The sequence below is a fragment of the Pleurodeles waltl genome, chromosome 2_1 (assembly GCF_031143425.1).
Source record: "Pleurodeles waltl isolate 20211129_DDA chromosome 2_1, aPleWal1.hap1.20221129, whole genome shotgun sequence".
Lineage (NCBI taxonomy): Eukaryota > Metazoa > Chordata > Amphibia > Caudata > Salamandridae > Pleurodeles > Pleurodeles waltl.
This window is the reverse complement of record NC_090438.1, coordinates 66,866,725-66,879,976: the sequence shown is the minus strand read 5'-3', so window position 1 is coordinate 66,879,976 and position 13,252 is coordinate 66,866,725. Positions and strand designations below refer to the sequence as shown.

Here is a 13,252-nt window from a genome sequence, read left to right as displayed (position 1 = left end):
CTTTCCGTCTTCAAGGATTACTAAGCGATCTTTGACCTTCACCATTCTTTTAGGAATTGAAAACTTGGAATGACCCTTAGCAACAATGTGATCCTGAGCCGATCCCCGGCTTTTACAGGGAATTTACGGTCTCCCTTGGCTACACATGCATACTTCTTTTGTGCCTTTTCAAGTTACTGCTTTGAAGAGGTCAACTACTCTTCAAACACATTTAAATTACCCATCCAAGTGTTCACCAATTTAGTGCCATGTACGTGACCTCTCAGAAGGGAAAAAGGTGATAGATCTGTGACACTATTGGGTGTAGTGTGAATAGCACTTAGTAAATCATTCGGTTCTTTACGCCAATCCAAACCATTAGCGATTGCTAACTTCACATTGTCCTCGATTACTCTATTGCACCTTTCCACCAAACCATTGCTGCTGGGATGATATAACAAAGTAGTTACATGCTTTGTACCCCCAATTCATCAAAATGTTTTCCAAGTCATCAAAGGCAAATTGTACCCAATTGTCAGTTACTAAATCACTATGGGCTAGTTCACACATAAACAAAGTTTGCAAAAAAGATTTGCCTGGAATTGGAAGTGCCTCAACAGGATTGGAAACAGTGACTTGGGATTTGCCACCAACGGCACAAGCAAAGCACATCTCTATCCATTTCCGGCCACCGCAATTTGTCCCCAATTCTTCCTTTTATAGCTTTCATGCCCTCATGACCCTCATGTGCCAGTTTCAAAATTTTCGCACAAACTGTGCCTGGAACTGCTAACAAATCTGATCTTAAGTATACCATCATAAACATTAAGCTCAATAAACGTGTCTGAATGAGTTGACAGACTCACTTTAATCACACTTAGGATGCCTTTTGTTATTAAGTTCCTTTACTTTTAGTAACACTATGGCACTCAACAAGGTAGTTTCCACTCACTTTCTGATACTCTGGCATCCACAAAAGCAGATCTGAGACCAACCCAGCAGAAATCCCTTTCTTGCATACCCTGCACTAATATGGAAAAGTGCATCTAGACTTGTAATAGCTGTAGTATATTTGTCTATCACAACACCTTCAACAAGTTCAGTTAATATAGGTTGATACAGGTAAAGCAACCCTTAACGTATGCTCTTTGGCCATACTATGGCAAAATCATAACTGTTGCTGTGCTTTTACAGACAGCTTGGGCTGGGTGGGGAGCGACACAGTGTGCAAGGGTGAGTATTTGGAGGAGGAGGGAAGCATCACACAAGGAAGAGAGAAAGAAAACACATGCGCTCTTGTGGAGTGCTCATTCAAGAAGAAAAAGGTTCTTCCCTGAATGGGAGCAGTGGAAAGATACAAGTCAGTCAATCAAAAGGATTGATAAGAGGCTGTGCTTTAGCGACAAACACAAGAAGAGGAAGGCAGGCCATTTAATAAGAGGCAAGCAAATTAAAGTGACAATAAAGATAAGCAACAGGCAGGCTCTGATCACACAGCAATTTTTTGTTTATCGTGTTTCACTTACAGCTAAAAGGAGAATTAAACAGTCTGAATTCCTAGGCAGATGTACATAAGCACAGGCTTTTCATGTTCATCTATAGCCATAATAATAGAGACTCTTTGCATCTAAGCGCTCTTCTCTGGATCGTGAGAAAGAGGTAAAGTCACCCTAGAATGTGTGTAGCCTATTCGACATGAACAAAGGTTAGGGAACAGGGAATCGTCTTTAAAGTCAGACACAAGGCTGAAGGGTTTCCCTGTATCCACTGACTCTTACCTCTTTCGTTCGCGGCCATCCTAGATCTCAGCTGAATTTCAGCGACATTTTATGTACTAAGGATATCTGGACTAATGTGTTCTTGAATGACTTATTCATGACTACTAGACTAATGTTGGACAACAGGATATGAAAGAAGTTTCTGAAACTAAGTCCGGATGTATTGTTGCCAATTGTGAATTCCATCAGCCGTGTCACCGTGCCCTCGATACGCTCTGCCAGGCATGGCTATCAATTGTTACCGGAAAGTTTTAAAAGCTCAATGACTGACGGGTGCACTATTGTGCACCATGTTCAATAAATGGTGAGTTTCACTAGCAAGGACAGGCCCTTGCGTTGGGCAACACATGGGTGCAGTAGCCAGCAGACATTTAACATGTAATCTGATGTCTTCTGCAGTGAGGCAAGGTTTATCTCAACCAACATAGAAACCACATAGGATCAAAGCAAAGACATCACCCTATCAACTGCACACCCTACAAGAGGCAGTGTGCTGCCCTTGACGGCAAGAACTTCAGCCTCCCACACAGAGTTAGTAAGCACTACAGAAATGTTACAACACAATATAATATAACAAGAAGAGTGGCTAAAAGAGCTACAAAAATTCTGTGTCCTGCAGTGGTGGAGATCCTGGCCACCTTACCCCATCGGGCTGCTCGCCCAATAACTGTGCAGCTTTGGGCTCTGAGCTGCACACAAAAGTAGCCACACTGCCTAAGACTGAGCCGTGTAAGGAAAGACTCGCACAACAGACTGGTCATTCTCTCAGTGACTTTATAGCTTCAGACACAGGTGCACAACAAGCTAACTGCTTTCTGTACGGCCTGGGACTGAGGAGCAGCAGAACAAGCTGGCCTCTCTCCCAATGACTCCATGGCCTCAGATACTGAACTGCGAAACAAGAAAATCGCTTCCCCAGTGACTATAGGGCAAGACATTGAGCTTCACTGCAATCAGCTTTGCTCGTCCAATGACTCTGCGGTCCAAGGCCCTAAGTTGCAAAACAAGATGTCCACTCGCCTAATGATTGTATGGCTCGGGCCCTGAGCTGCACAAAAATCTAACCACTTGCCAAATGACATACGCCTCTAGCTCCGAGCTGTACACCAAGATGGCTGCTTGCCCAATGAATTTAAGGCTTTGGGCGCCAAGGACCACAACAAGATGGCTGCTTGCCCAATGAATGTAAGGCTTTGGGCGCCAAGGACCACACCAAGATGGCTGCTTGCCCAATTAATGTAAGGCTTTGGGCGCAAAGGACCACAACAAGACGTCTGCTTGCCCAATGACCGCACGGCCTCTGGCGCCGGGCTGCACAGCAAGCTGGTCACTTGCCTGATGACTGTATGGTCTCTGGCTTTGAGAAGCACAACAAACTGGCTGCAGCTCACCCAATGACTGTAGAGCCGGAGACACCGAGCTGCACAACAACCTGATCACTCATCCAATGACTGTACGAGGAAAACTCATCAAAAATAGAAATAAACAAAAAAGTTACATAAAAACAAGCCTGGTAAATTCAAAAAGCATTGCCAAGAGAAAAATTCTCAAAGGAAAATGCCAACATTTTAGTCCAAACATTAGCAAACAAGTTAGACTCCTTTTTTTGTGCCATATAATACAGAATGCTGTATGTATCTGAAATAAGTATGTCACTCAGAAACCACTGACAGCGAAAAAGGACTAGTCGCGCACACAAACAGACCTAAGCTGTACGTGGCCCTCTCACTGGTATGTGCCCTTAGGTTGCTTCCCCTTAGATTTCACAGGCATAAAATGCGATCCGACAAAGGGACAAACGCACTCTGGCTGCAGGCCGGTCCCCTTGGACCAGAACAGAGAGTTCAAGAGCCCGCAGAGAGTAAGGGGTTCGACACCATGCCAGGAGCAAGCTTTGTTCACTCTGGGTGTTCAGTCTTTCACAACTCGAGCTGCCTGCGAGCCGAGCGCTCCCTACATCTGCACCATGTTTGTGAATTTCTTGGCGCTTCTGACCTGGTGTCTTTGACAAACGGTTAAGAAACTAATTTCAGCCTATAAATCTACCCTTATCAGATAATACTGTATCGCTCTGTTTTCAAAGTAATATAATATGTGATGTGCATGCTCATGAAATCAACAATGTACCCAGAATGCCTTGCCTTTGCTTTTCTCGGTCTCTCCTAATATTATGTATTAAATACCTCCTACAGAGATATTTGGAAAAAAACACAAAATCGCATTTGTGCAGTCAAGTGTCTCAACTGCCAGAACTCTGACTTATCAATTTACTTATGAACATGTGTTCATTTTTGGTACCCGATAATTTTGTCCAAGGTATTCTGTTTTCTTCTTTATATCTGTTATCCATTGTTTATTATACGTTTTCTCTTTCTTGCTGGTAACCTATTTTGTTTTTATTTATACTTTTGATCCGTAGCCTCTTGGTTTTTTCCTTCCAACTTGGGAATTTACATCTTACTTTAATAACTGCTTGAAATTGTTACTGTGTATTGTCACTGTTAGCGGCCCATTATCATTATAAATCAGCTATAACTTAATCAAGAAACAAGCACTGGCAAAGCCAACAGACCTGGCGTTATTGCGCCAAAGCAGGTAAACACAGGCATTCACAAGTGATGTGAACATTAACACTATTCACCATTTTAACACGTTGTATTGGGCTTTGTCAGTGCTGGTAAAAAACAGCAAAAAAGGATTTCTTTGTGTATACAATGCATACTGGATAAAGAATTGAATACGACATACAACGTGACGATTAGGTTTACTTTTCAGTTATAAAACAGTTCTTCATGCATTCTAAAGGATTTCTTTCCTGGATGGCGGATTGATACACCAAACAGCCAATACCATGAAGTGAAGCAGTTATAATCCTCTATCTGAAGCCAAAGCCCTCTCTATTTATATTTTAAAGAACTGGTAACAACACAGAGAGCTGTGTTTTTAAGCGAGACCTAAAGATGAATCATACCCTGGAAGCTCCCACAATCAAGGGAAGAAAATCAGTCGGACATACTGCCTGCCACGTAAGTTTGAGAAGTAGCTTATCATTTCCAAACAATATGACGGATCAGAACTTGAACAAGGTGCTTCCTTTTTGTTCCAATGTAGCAGGTGATGGTGCCCTTGATGTACTGGTGGTGTCCTGTTTGGGGACACCAAGGTGGTTTTGATTTTGCGGAGTATTATTTTTTATTTTTATTTTTTAGTTCAAGCTATTTTTATTATGTTTTAATTAAAAAGGAAAATAAAACACAGAAAGATGCACTTCACATGAAGCTGGAGAGTCCCTAAAAATACCTTTGAATAATTGGAGTGGGTGTACGCACAGGGTGTATTGCATCACAATTGATCGGCTACAGGAAAGAATTCAATTCGTCAACATACGAGGAGTAGGAATAAGCTCTGGTGCTGGGAGGACAAACAAGGTATTCAAACTCAATGATGGCGGAGTTAAAAGTCTGAAGACAACCCTGGAAGAGGAATTTGTTGGAAATTTACAGAGGAGTGGAGCCGGAGAGGAAGAGAAATAGAGCATGGTAAAAGGGAGCACGTGATGGAGAGGGACTGTAATCTGGTGAAAGCCTTAATATCGCTAAGTAGAATGCTGGTGATTGCGTGAGGGCAGCATTGTGTGGGGACACTGTCAGCATGACATCTGTTAGCGACAGTACTGGTACTGACAATTCTGGTTCCTGGAGAACCGTGTGTCTTCTGGAGAACCGTGTGTCACGACGTTGCTTGGTATTCAAAGTCTATTTGTTTGTTGAACATGCCCTGGAGAGATCTTCTGATAGATTCCCAGAACAGACATATTCCTTTACAGGAAAAGAGCATCCATTCGAGGTTACCTAATGTCAACAGGCGTCTTGATGTTGCGAGTCTCAGTTTCATGAGTTTAGCAGGCGTCAAAAACGCTTGGTGAAGGGAAAAGAGTCTGCATTGGGAAGTGTTGTAATTATTATCTTTTTTGCATGTTTTATCACAGATGCCTGACCACGCTTCATTAGGTAAGGGAGCTTTATTTAACAAATGGAGTTCTCTTCTACCATTTGAGTAGCATGGGTAAAGATTTAGCAAGATTAGTTGAATTAATCATCTAAACGTTTGTGAGGCGGAGTGTCTGGTTTGGTTTAGTTGATTGGTAGAAATGGGTAAGTCAGGGATTGTTAAACAGCCTTGTTTGGTTAGTCTGGCTTTTAGTTGCAGAAAGTTGTAAACTTGTTTGTTGGGGAGTAAGTGTTTGGCTTGGAGTTCTGCAACGGAGAGAGAGATCTCTGAAACGTCTAGATCAAATGAGATGCCACTCTATCCAGAAGGGCCACAGGACGGGTTTCTTATTAATGTAATTCTCTTGTTGTGTCAAGGAGCTTACAAGTTGGATTTCTTGATAGGATTACTTACTTTTATGTCCAGCTGGAGTCGAGCAGTAGTCGTGTCAAGCAGGTTGTGGCTGCAGCGAGACACACTGATCAGTTTAATTGTAAGAGTGATGATGATGTGAAGCAGGGATTTAAAGTTCCTCTCTGTAACCAGCCAGATAGAGTGGGCAGTTGAGAGTTTGGTAACCTATAGAGATTCCTATCTTCCCAGGAAAGCAGACTGGTAGTTATCCGTGTTGGGTAGTTTACAATCTTTGACATTAGAGTCTAAATCAAGCTTTTCAATAAGATTCTTGCTCAATTCCCATTCCAGAGAAAGAAGGAACACATTTTCTCCAAAGTGGAAAGGAAATTAGATAAGAGTCTGACCTGCTACATGTTAGAGAGAAAATTCACAATCAGCGTGAACATCATTTTTAATATTCCCAAACTCCCCCAGCAGCATATAAAATTGGGAGACCAGGGCTCCAAGAGACCTTTGATTCTGGCTAGGACCTTCTCATTATGGAGAATCATTTGCCTAGATCTGAGGTTCACAAACTTTTTAGGACCATGACCCACTTTTTAGAACAACAAACTTTTGCGACCCACCTAACTTTAATGGAGATGAGGAGGGGTGGTTTTTTAATCTAACTAAAGCACTGTGTGGCAGTGCATTGTTATTTACAGAAAGCACACTTTCCATTGAAATAGCCACTTACTTTGCACAGACGTACAGTTTTACAATTAAGCTATATAGCATTCAGTACTCAAACTAGAGAGCACACGAATGATAATGTGTGGAAATCGGTTTGCAGTAAATATTTATGATTTGTGCATCACCAAGTAAAGTGTCTTAATTTGTTTTGATCCTATTAAAATCTCTGATTCCAGCACACTACAGAATTACCAAAAATATGTACTTAATTTCTGCTTTTCTAACTCTTGAATGCATACAGTTCATTAACTGGCATTTACATTTAGTGTGTTGCGAAAAACAATATCCTACAATTGCCACATAATTCACTTTAAAAACTCATCTCACTTTGCAGTCAGATAATGCAAAGTAAACATCAATTCCATGTTAAAAGGATAAGCAGCAACTTGTCATAGAACATAGCCTGACATTTGGCCTCTGCCACTGAAGCACTGCAAATGTGATAAGATAAACACTGCATCTAAAGGCATCTTCATGTATTGCTGGCCCTTTCCTGACCCACAAAAAATTGGCTCAACCCACAGTTTCAGAAACAGTGGCAGAGAAATATAATTAATTTGGGTTTCAATTGTAAACCTGTCTTTCTTAGGAAGGCTGGGAGGTATAACATGCTTAGATGAAGAACCTCTATTTATCTCTTTTGAAAAGGTAACCTGGGGCCTCCAAATAATCTTGGATAATATCTAGGAGGATTGGATAGATTTATCAGCACTGCTTGTAAAACTAACATCATCTGCATATGTAGATGTTTTGAGAGTGGATGATTTGAAGTAAATGCTGGTAATATCTGGGTGGTTATTGATGTATTGTAGGAATGGGTCCATGGCTAAAATAAATAACTTCTTTGAAAGGGGATAACCATGGCAGGCACTAGGCCTAGGTAAAAAGTACCAGATAGCATTCCTTTACTTCTAATCCTTGTTATACGGCAAGCTGAGAGCACCATCACCATTCTTATGACCAAGTCCTCAAGAACAAAGTGCTGTAATGTGACATTCAGATAAGACCAAGAGACTTCCTCAAAGGCCTTTTATGCATCTAACTCTATGGCCATTGCCGGAGAGGAGATTGCATGGGCCTTTTCAATCATGAGTCACAATATTCAATTGTTATCACTCACCATTCTACTATTGACAAAGCTTGAGTGTAATGTGCGTAAGAAGTTGGTGATAACTTTTTTCAACCTCCATGCAAGGATTTTCGCATGTATTTTGGCCCCCACGTTTATCAATGATACAATCCTAAAACATTTTTGAAGTATATGATCTTTGCCATTTTTAGAAATTGCAGCTATAGTAGTTTCTACCACAGTTTCAGACAAATCACTACAGACCCTAAAGAGTTGCACTAGTGTTTTTATTAGTGAAATGTTTGCGTCAACGATCTATGATTCATAAAAAACCATTGTACATCTGTCTGGGCTTAGGGGTTTGCCATTGTGTATTGCTGCAAATGCTGTTAGTATTTTGGTTCTTTCAGTGGGTTTGTTAAGACAGTCTTTCTACCTAGCTAAGACAGTGATAGCCTTGACTTTCTTAAGAAAAGCTAAGACTTTTTCTAATGTGATTTTGTTGTTTGTTGCATATAGATGAGCATAGCATTCTTTGAAAGCACTTGCAATTAGTTCGCTAATAGAGAGTAGAGTGCCTATTTTGTCTTTGATGGCAGAGACTAGAGGTCTATTTTATTTTTCTTACATTTAAAGGAGGCTAGCATTTTACATGCTATATTTACATTGCAAAACGGTTAATTACTTTTAGTTCTTGAACCCATGTATGCTTCCTATTATTTAATATTTTAGTGTATTCATATTTCAGCTATCTCACATTTTGAACGTGAATAATTATTTTTGTTTGCCAATGTTGAGGTTAAAATTATTTAATTTCTTTGGCCAGAGAATCAGCATTTTCATTGACGTTTTTGACGAAGGTTGATCTTAATGCCTTCTAACATGGCTTTCTGTGCATCCCACATAATGACAAGAAAACTCCACATGCTCACGTTCTCCTTGAGGAACAGCCACAGTCTGTCTTGCCCTCCTTAAGTCTGTTCAATTTTCTAACAGTTTCAGATTCATCCTCCACCATTTTCTAGGACTAACCTTCATGACCACTGAGATACATGTGCTGTGAGAGATACTGACTGGCTGTATTGATAGAGTTTTATGTAAGAGGGAACTGTCAATAAGGAGATAATCAATAGGTGGATAACTTTAGTGGAGAAAGCAAAGAAATGTAAATTCTCTTACAGTAAGTTTATGACGTATTTATGCATCTTCTAACACGTGTATTGCAAAGACTGTAATGTCGTTTGTGGATCTTGGGGCAGCTTTATTAACATGTGGATGTCCTGTCCAGTCCTGCACCAATCAGAAGATTAAACTCTCTTCTGAAGATGATATTTGGATTATGTGCGAGGTCAGCTAGTTTTTTGCTGAGGAAGCCCAACGTTCTGGAGAATCTGAATTTGATGATAAATATTTGTGGTGTAGATATTCAGGTTATCACTCTGAAGTCTGGTAAACCACCACCTGCCTTCAATGTCCACCTCGGACACAATTACGAAAGGGTCTGACTGCTTAGAAATGAATTTGGCCCCATTTCGTATCTTAGCTGCCCCGGAGCAAGTGAAGTCATCAACACCCTCTCTTAGCCACAACACTTTCGAAGAATCCATTTTTGTTCCTGGAGGGAAATAATATCTCCTTGTGTCTGTAACAACAGTAAAAGATGTTCTTTTTTACCACACGGTCGGGCCCCTTGAATTTGTAGGTCAATCATTTTTAGAAAGAGATCCACGTTTGGGCCGATACAACATCAGGGTGGAGGAGCATAATAATTTCAAATTTTCCTAATTAGAAAATCGCCCTGTGAAACAAAAGGCTTTCCCCAATAGCCTATGACTAAGTTGGAGGCAATTTGAATGGCGGCTGTAGTCGTCCTAAGCGTAGGTGTGGACATGTAACAAGCGTGATCAGAAATAGGAGCTGCTCTGTTAGAGAATGAGAAGATGTGGATAAAAAGCAAAATAAAATTACCTCTAATCATTGTAAACTCAATTTCGAGCCACCACTCTACTCCAAAGGGGAAGTGTAGATAAGGATGTGAAGGAGCATCCAAGAACAGGGTCCTCCAACTTAAGCATCCAGAAATGTTAAACTATCAAAAGGTTCAGCTACAATTGGAGATCAAATAACTTCAGCTACAATTGGGAGATCAGCAAGGGTGTTAAAAGATGATGGAGAGAATTGACATTAGTAGTATTTGTGGTATTTTGGCAGGTATTATGAAATAACAATAAAAGTAGGATCAAGACGAGCCAGACCAATGGAATATTAACTGATTTCCGAACATACGACTACCCTCAAGTCAAGCGGTAGAAAATGCTGCTTACAGCGTAACTTTATTTAAGAGGGTAACTTTTTCCAACACGTATAATTGTTAGGAGCATATCATAGGTTCACCTAAATTAAGCAGATGGGTGATGCTATTGATTAAATTATGATTATTGCATTTTTTTGAGGCGAGAAAGAGGTAGCTGAACCATTCTATTTTAAACTTTTTTTTAGCTTTATTTATTTGGGGATTTTGGGAACCAGCATCTCCTACATTGCGGTAGCCTCAGAACATGCACCTATCTACAGTGATCAGTACGGCACTTACAAGGAAGATTCTGATTATCTTGAACATCTCAAACACAAAGGCCCTCATTATGAGTGGTCAATATTAAGTCCCATTATATGAATCCTTAAAACCCGAAATTACTGGTACTAGAGGTGCCGGGAACACCAGGAGACAAAATTAACCAGGATTAGAGGTGAAACCCTGAGGGTCCACAGAAAAACGAGACTTATCAGAAGAATCAATAATTCTGGTATGATTTTCCAGGTAACTCCTCATTTTCACTCAGACAGTTCTGCTGCTTTTAGCAGCCAAAACCTCCCAAGCATTCTTGTGGATCCCCTAAATCCAGTGCTCTTACTGGCCCCATCAGAAGTATGAGGCCACTCCTAATGGGAGCGAAGGTTCTGTGTAAAAGGTGGAAACCTCATTGGGACACTACTAGACAGCACATATATTCACACATTATAAATATTTATATTGCATTACATATATTTACAATTTGTGGCATGGAAAATTACACATCTGTCCATAACTGCGAAGCCGAATTGGAACCCAGATCACTCTGACAAAAGGTAAGCAACTAAGCCAGTTAGTTTCTTACCCAAGTCTCAGCCACCCACTTCCAAACCAGGACGCAACCTCTGAAGTCTGTACCCACCTTCGTTCACGTCCACTGTATACCTGACAACAGGGGGCCGTGCCCTGGTCGGGCGCTTGGAGATGGTAATGGGAATGTGTGTGCGAGGTGTCACCCTGGGAGGGGGCACTCGAGGGACAGCAGTTTCTTCAGGTGGTCCGGAGAAGATCTGTAAGGCAAGAACATTAACTTAACAGCCCTTCTTGGGTAAGACAGGAATTTCTTCTGACTCCTGCAAACATTTCCTAAGGACAACCTTCCATCACTGTATGTCTGTAGTTACTGCAAGCTGCACCAGTGTCCATTTCACTTTGTGCACGTTATTTGTTATTGTGGTGCCAGGCCCTTTAAAGGACAACACTTTGCAAATGCAAAACCAATTCTTTGAGTACAAGATAGAACCTTGCAACACAGCAGACCCCACTGCTCCACTGTTTACTGTTCCATTATACTCTTAACCAGTAATGGCTGCACTTGGTCAGCAAAACCTCGAGGAGTGGTTCATCATGAGGGAAGGAAATTGGCGGTAAAGGGTAACTCTTGCCATGGTCTTTTGGATCCAGTGATTCAATATCTCCCATTGGTCTAATATCACTGCTGCTCTCTGACACGTGTCTACAGCAGTAGCTCTTAACCTTCTGAATTCTGTGGACGCCCACTTTATCATTATTGTACCACGGGGACTCCCACTGAATCATTACTGGAATCCGGGGACAACCCACTGAGTCAAGACTGGAAGCCGGGGACCCCGACCTAAACATTGTTGATGATTTGAACTGAAAAACAATACAGAAAAAAATACAGAAACAAGCATTCCATCAAACACATACACAAATAATAATACATTTTATTTATTTTGCAAACAAATATAAATATTGTTTCTTAAATGTAATAGGAAAGTTGAAGCTTTTCTAAATTTAATTGAAGCCACATATCGTCCATACTATATTCTGTTTGATGCACCTGCTCCGCTCCCAAGAACCAATATGAGGATACTAATTACATTTGTAGCCTTCATATTCAAAGTCCCTGACATTTACAGTACATTTAAAACATTTCAATTGTACATTTAGCCACTTTATTTACAAACACTTTATTAGTCTGTTAGCATTATTTAATTTTCTAAGCAGACACAGACCCGCTGAGGAGGCTTTGTAGACCTCCAGGGGTGCCCAGACCACAAATTGGGAACCACTGGCCTACAGTGATGCAGTAGGCTGTGGCCCTTTTCACCAGAGAACGCATTACCCAGGATAATCAAGGAAATCTCCTCTCTTGATTCTTGCAACAGGCAAACCCTTAACACACATTTATAAAATGATGACCCCTTGAGGAAAACCCTGGGACCTGCGCTCATAAGAAATGCAAAATGTACATGAATCTATATTATTCACCTGGGTTCTAATGCATATAAATAATCAAAATATGGCTAAATCAAGAATTATTTTGAGATTCACAGTGTAAAAGGGGCAACTGTGGAATGGAGATTCTAATCATACCGTTTTTTGCAAAATACTTTTTTCAATTAATGAGAAAGACATGCAGAAATACCAGGTAGCCGAAGCAAATTCAAATTTTATTATAGAGAACAGTCTCTCAGTTTCAGGCGTGTACAGCTGGGCACAACAGGGCACGCTGCAAAAAAATCGGTCCACTTGGGCAGAGATAATTTGTCTTTTGCTGGGTGGATATGCCTAGAGGGAAGGGATTAAGTGATTCTATAAAGTAATTAGGGCCAGATGTAGGTAGGTATCAAATTGCGACTTGCAATTTGCGAGTAATAGCGACTCGCAAATTGCAACTCGCAATACGAAATGCAGAAAGGTGTCTCAGACACCTTCTGCGACTCGCTATGGGGTCGCAAAGACCCACCTCATGAATATTAATGAGGTGGGTCGCAGTTTGCGACCCCATAGCGAGTCTAGGCACTCACAGGGATGGTGGCCTGCTGGAAACAGCAGACCACCATGTCTGTAACTACTTTTAAATAAAGCCGTTTTTTTCTTTTCTTTTTGCAGCCCGTTTTCCCTAAAGGAAAACGAGCTGCAAAACGAAAAAATTCCGAAACCATTTTGTTTCGTTTTTTTCAGAGTAGGCAGTGGTTCACAGGACCACTGCCTGCTCTGAAAAAATATTTTGTTGTGGCATTCACAAAG

The 13,252-nt window shown here is 40.9% G+C and overlaps 1 protein-coding gene across 2 annotated transcripts in view; it reads right to left on the bottom strand.

The window, feature by feature from the left end:
- OPHN1 (oligophrenin 1) overlaps positions 1–13,252 on the bottom strand; it is a 449,584-nt gene that overhangs the window by 43,542 nt on the left and 392,790 nt on the right. For both annotated transcript variants that reach the window (XR_011199075.1, XM_069210164.1), the window contains exon 19: positions 11,118–11,265. Coding sequence is in view for 1 of the 2 variants with exons in the window: in XM_069210164.1 (XP_069066265.1) it covers positions 11,118–11,265 (148 nt within the window). In the remaining variant the exon portion in view is untranslated. The remainder of the gene's footprint in view (positions 1–11,117; positions 11,266–13,252) is intronic.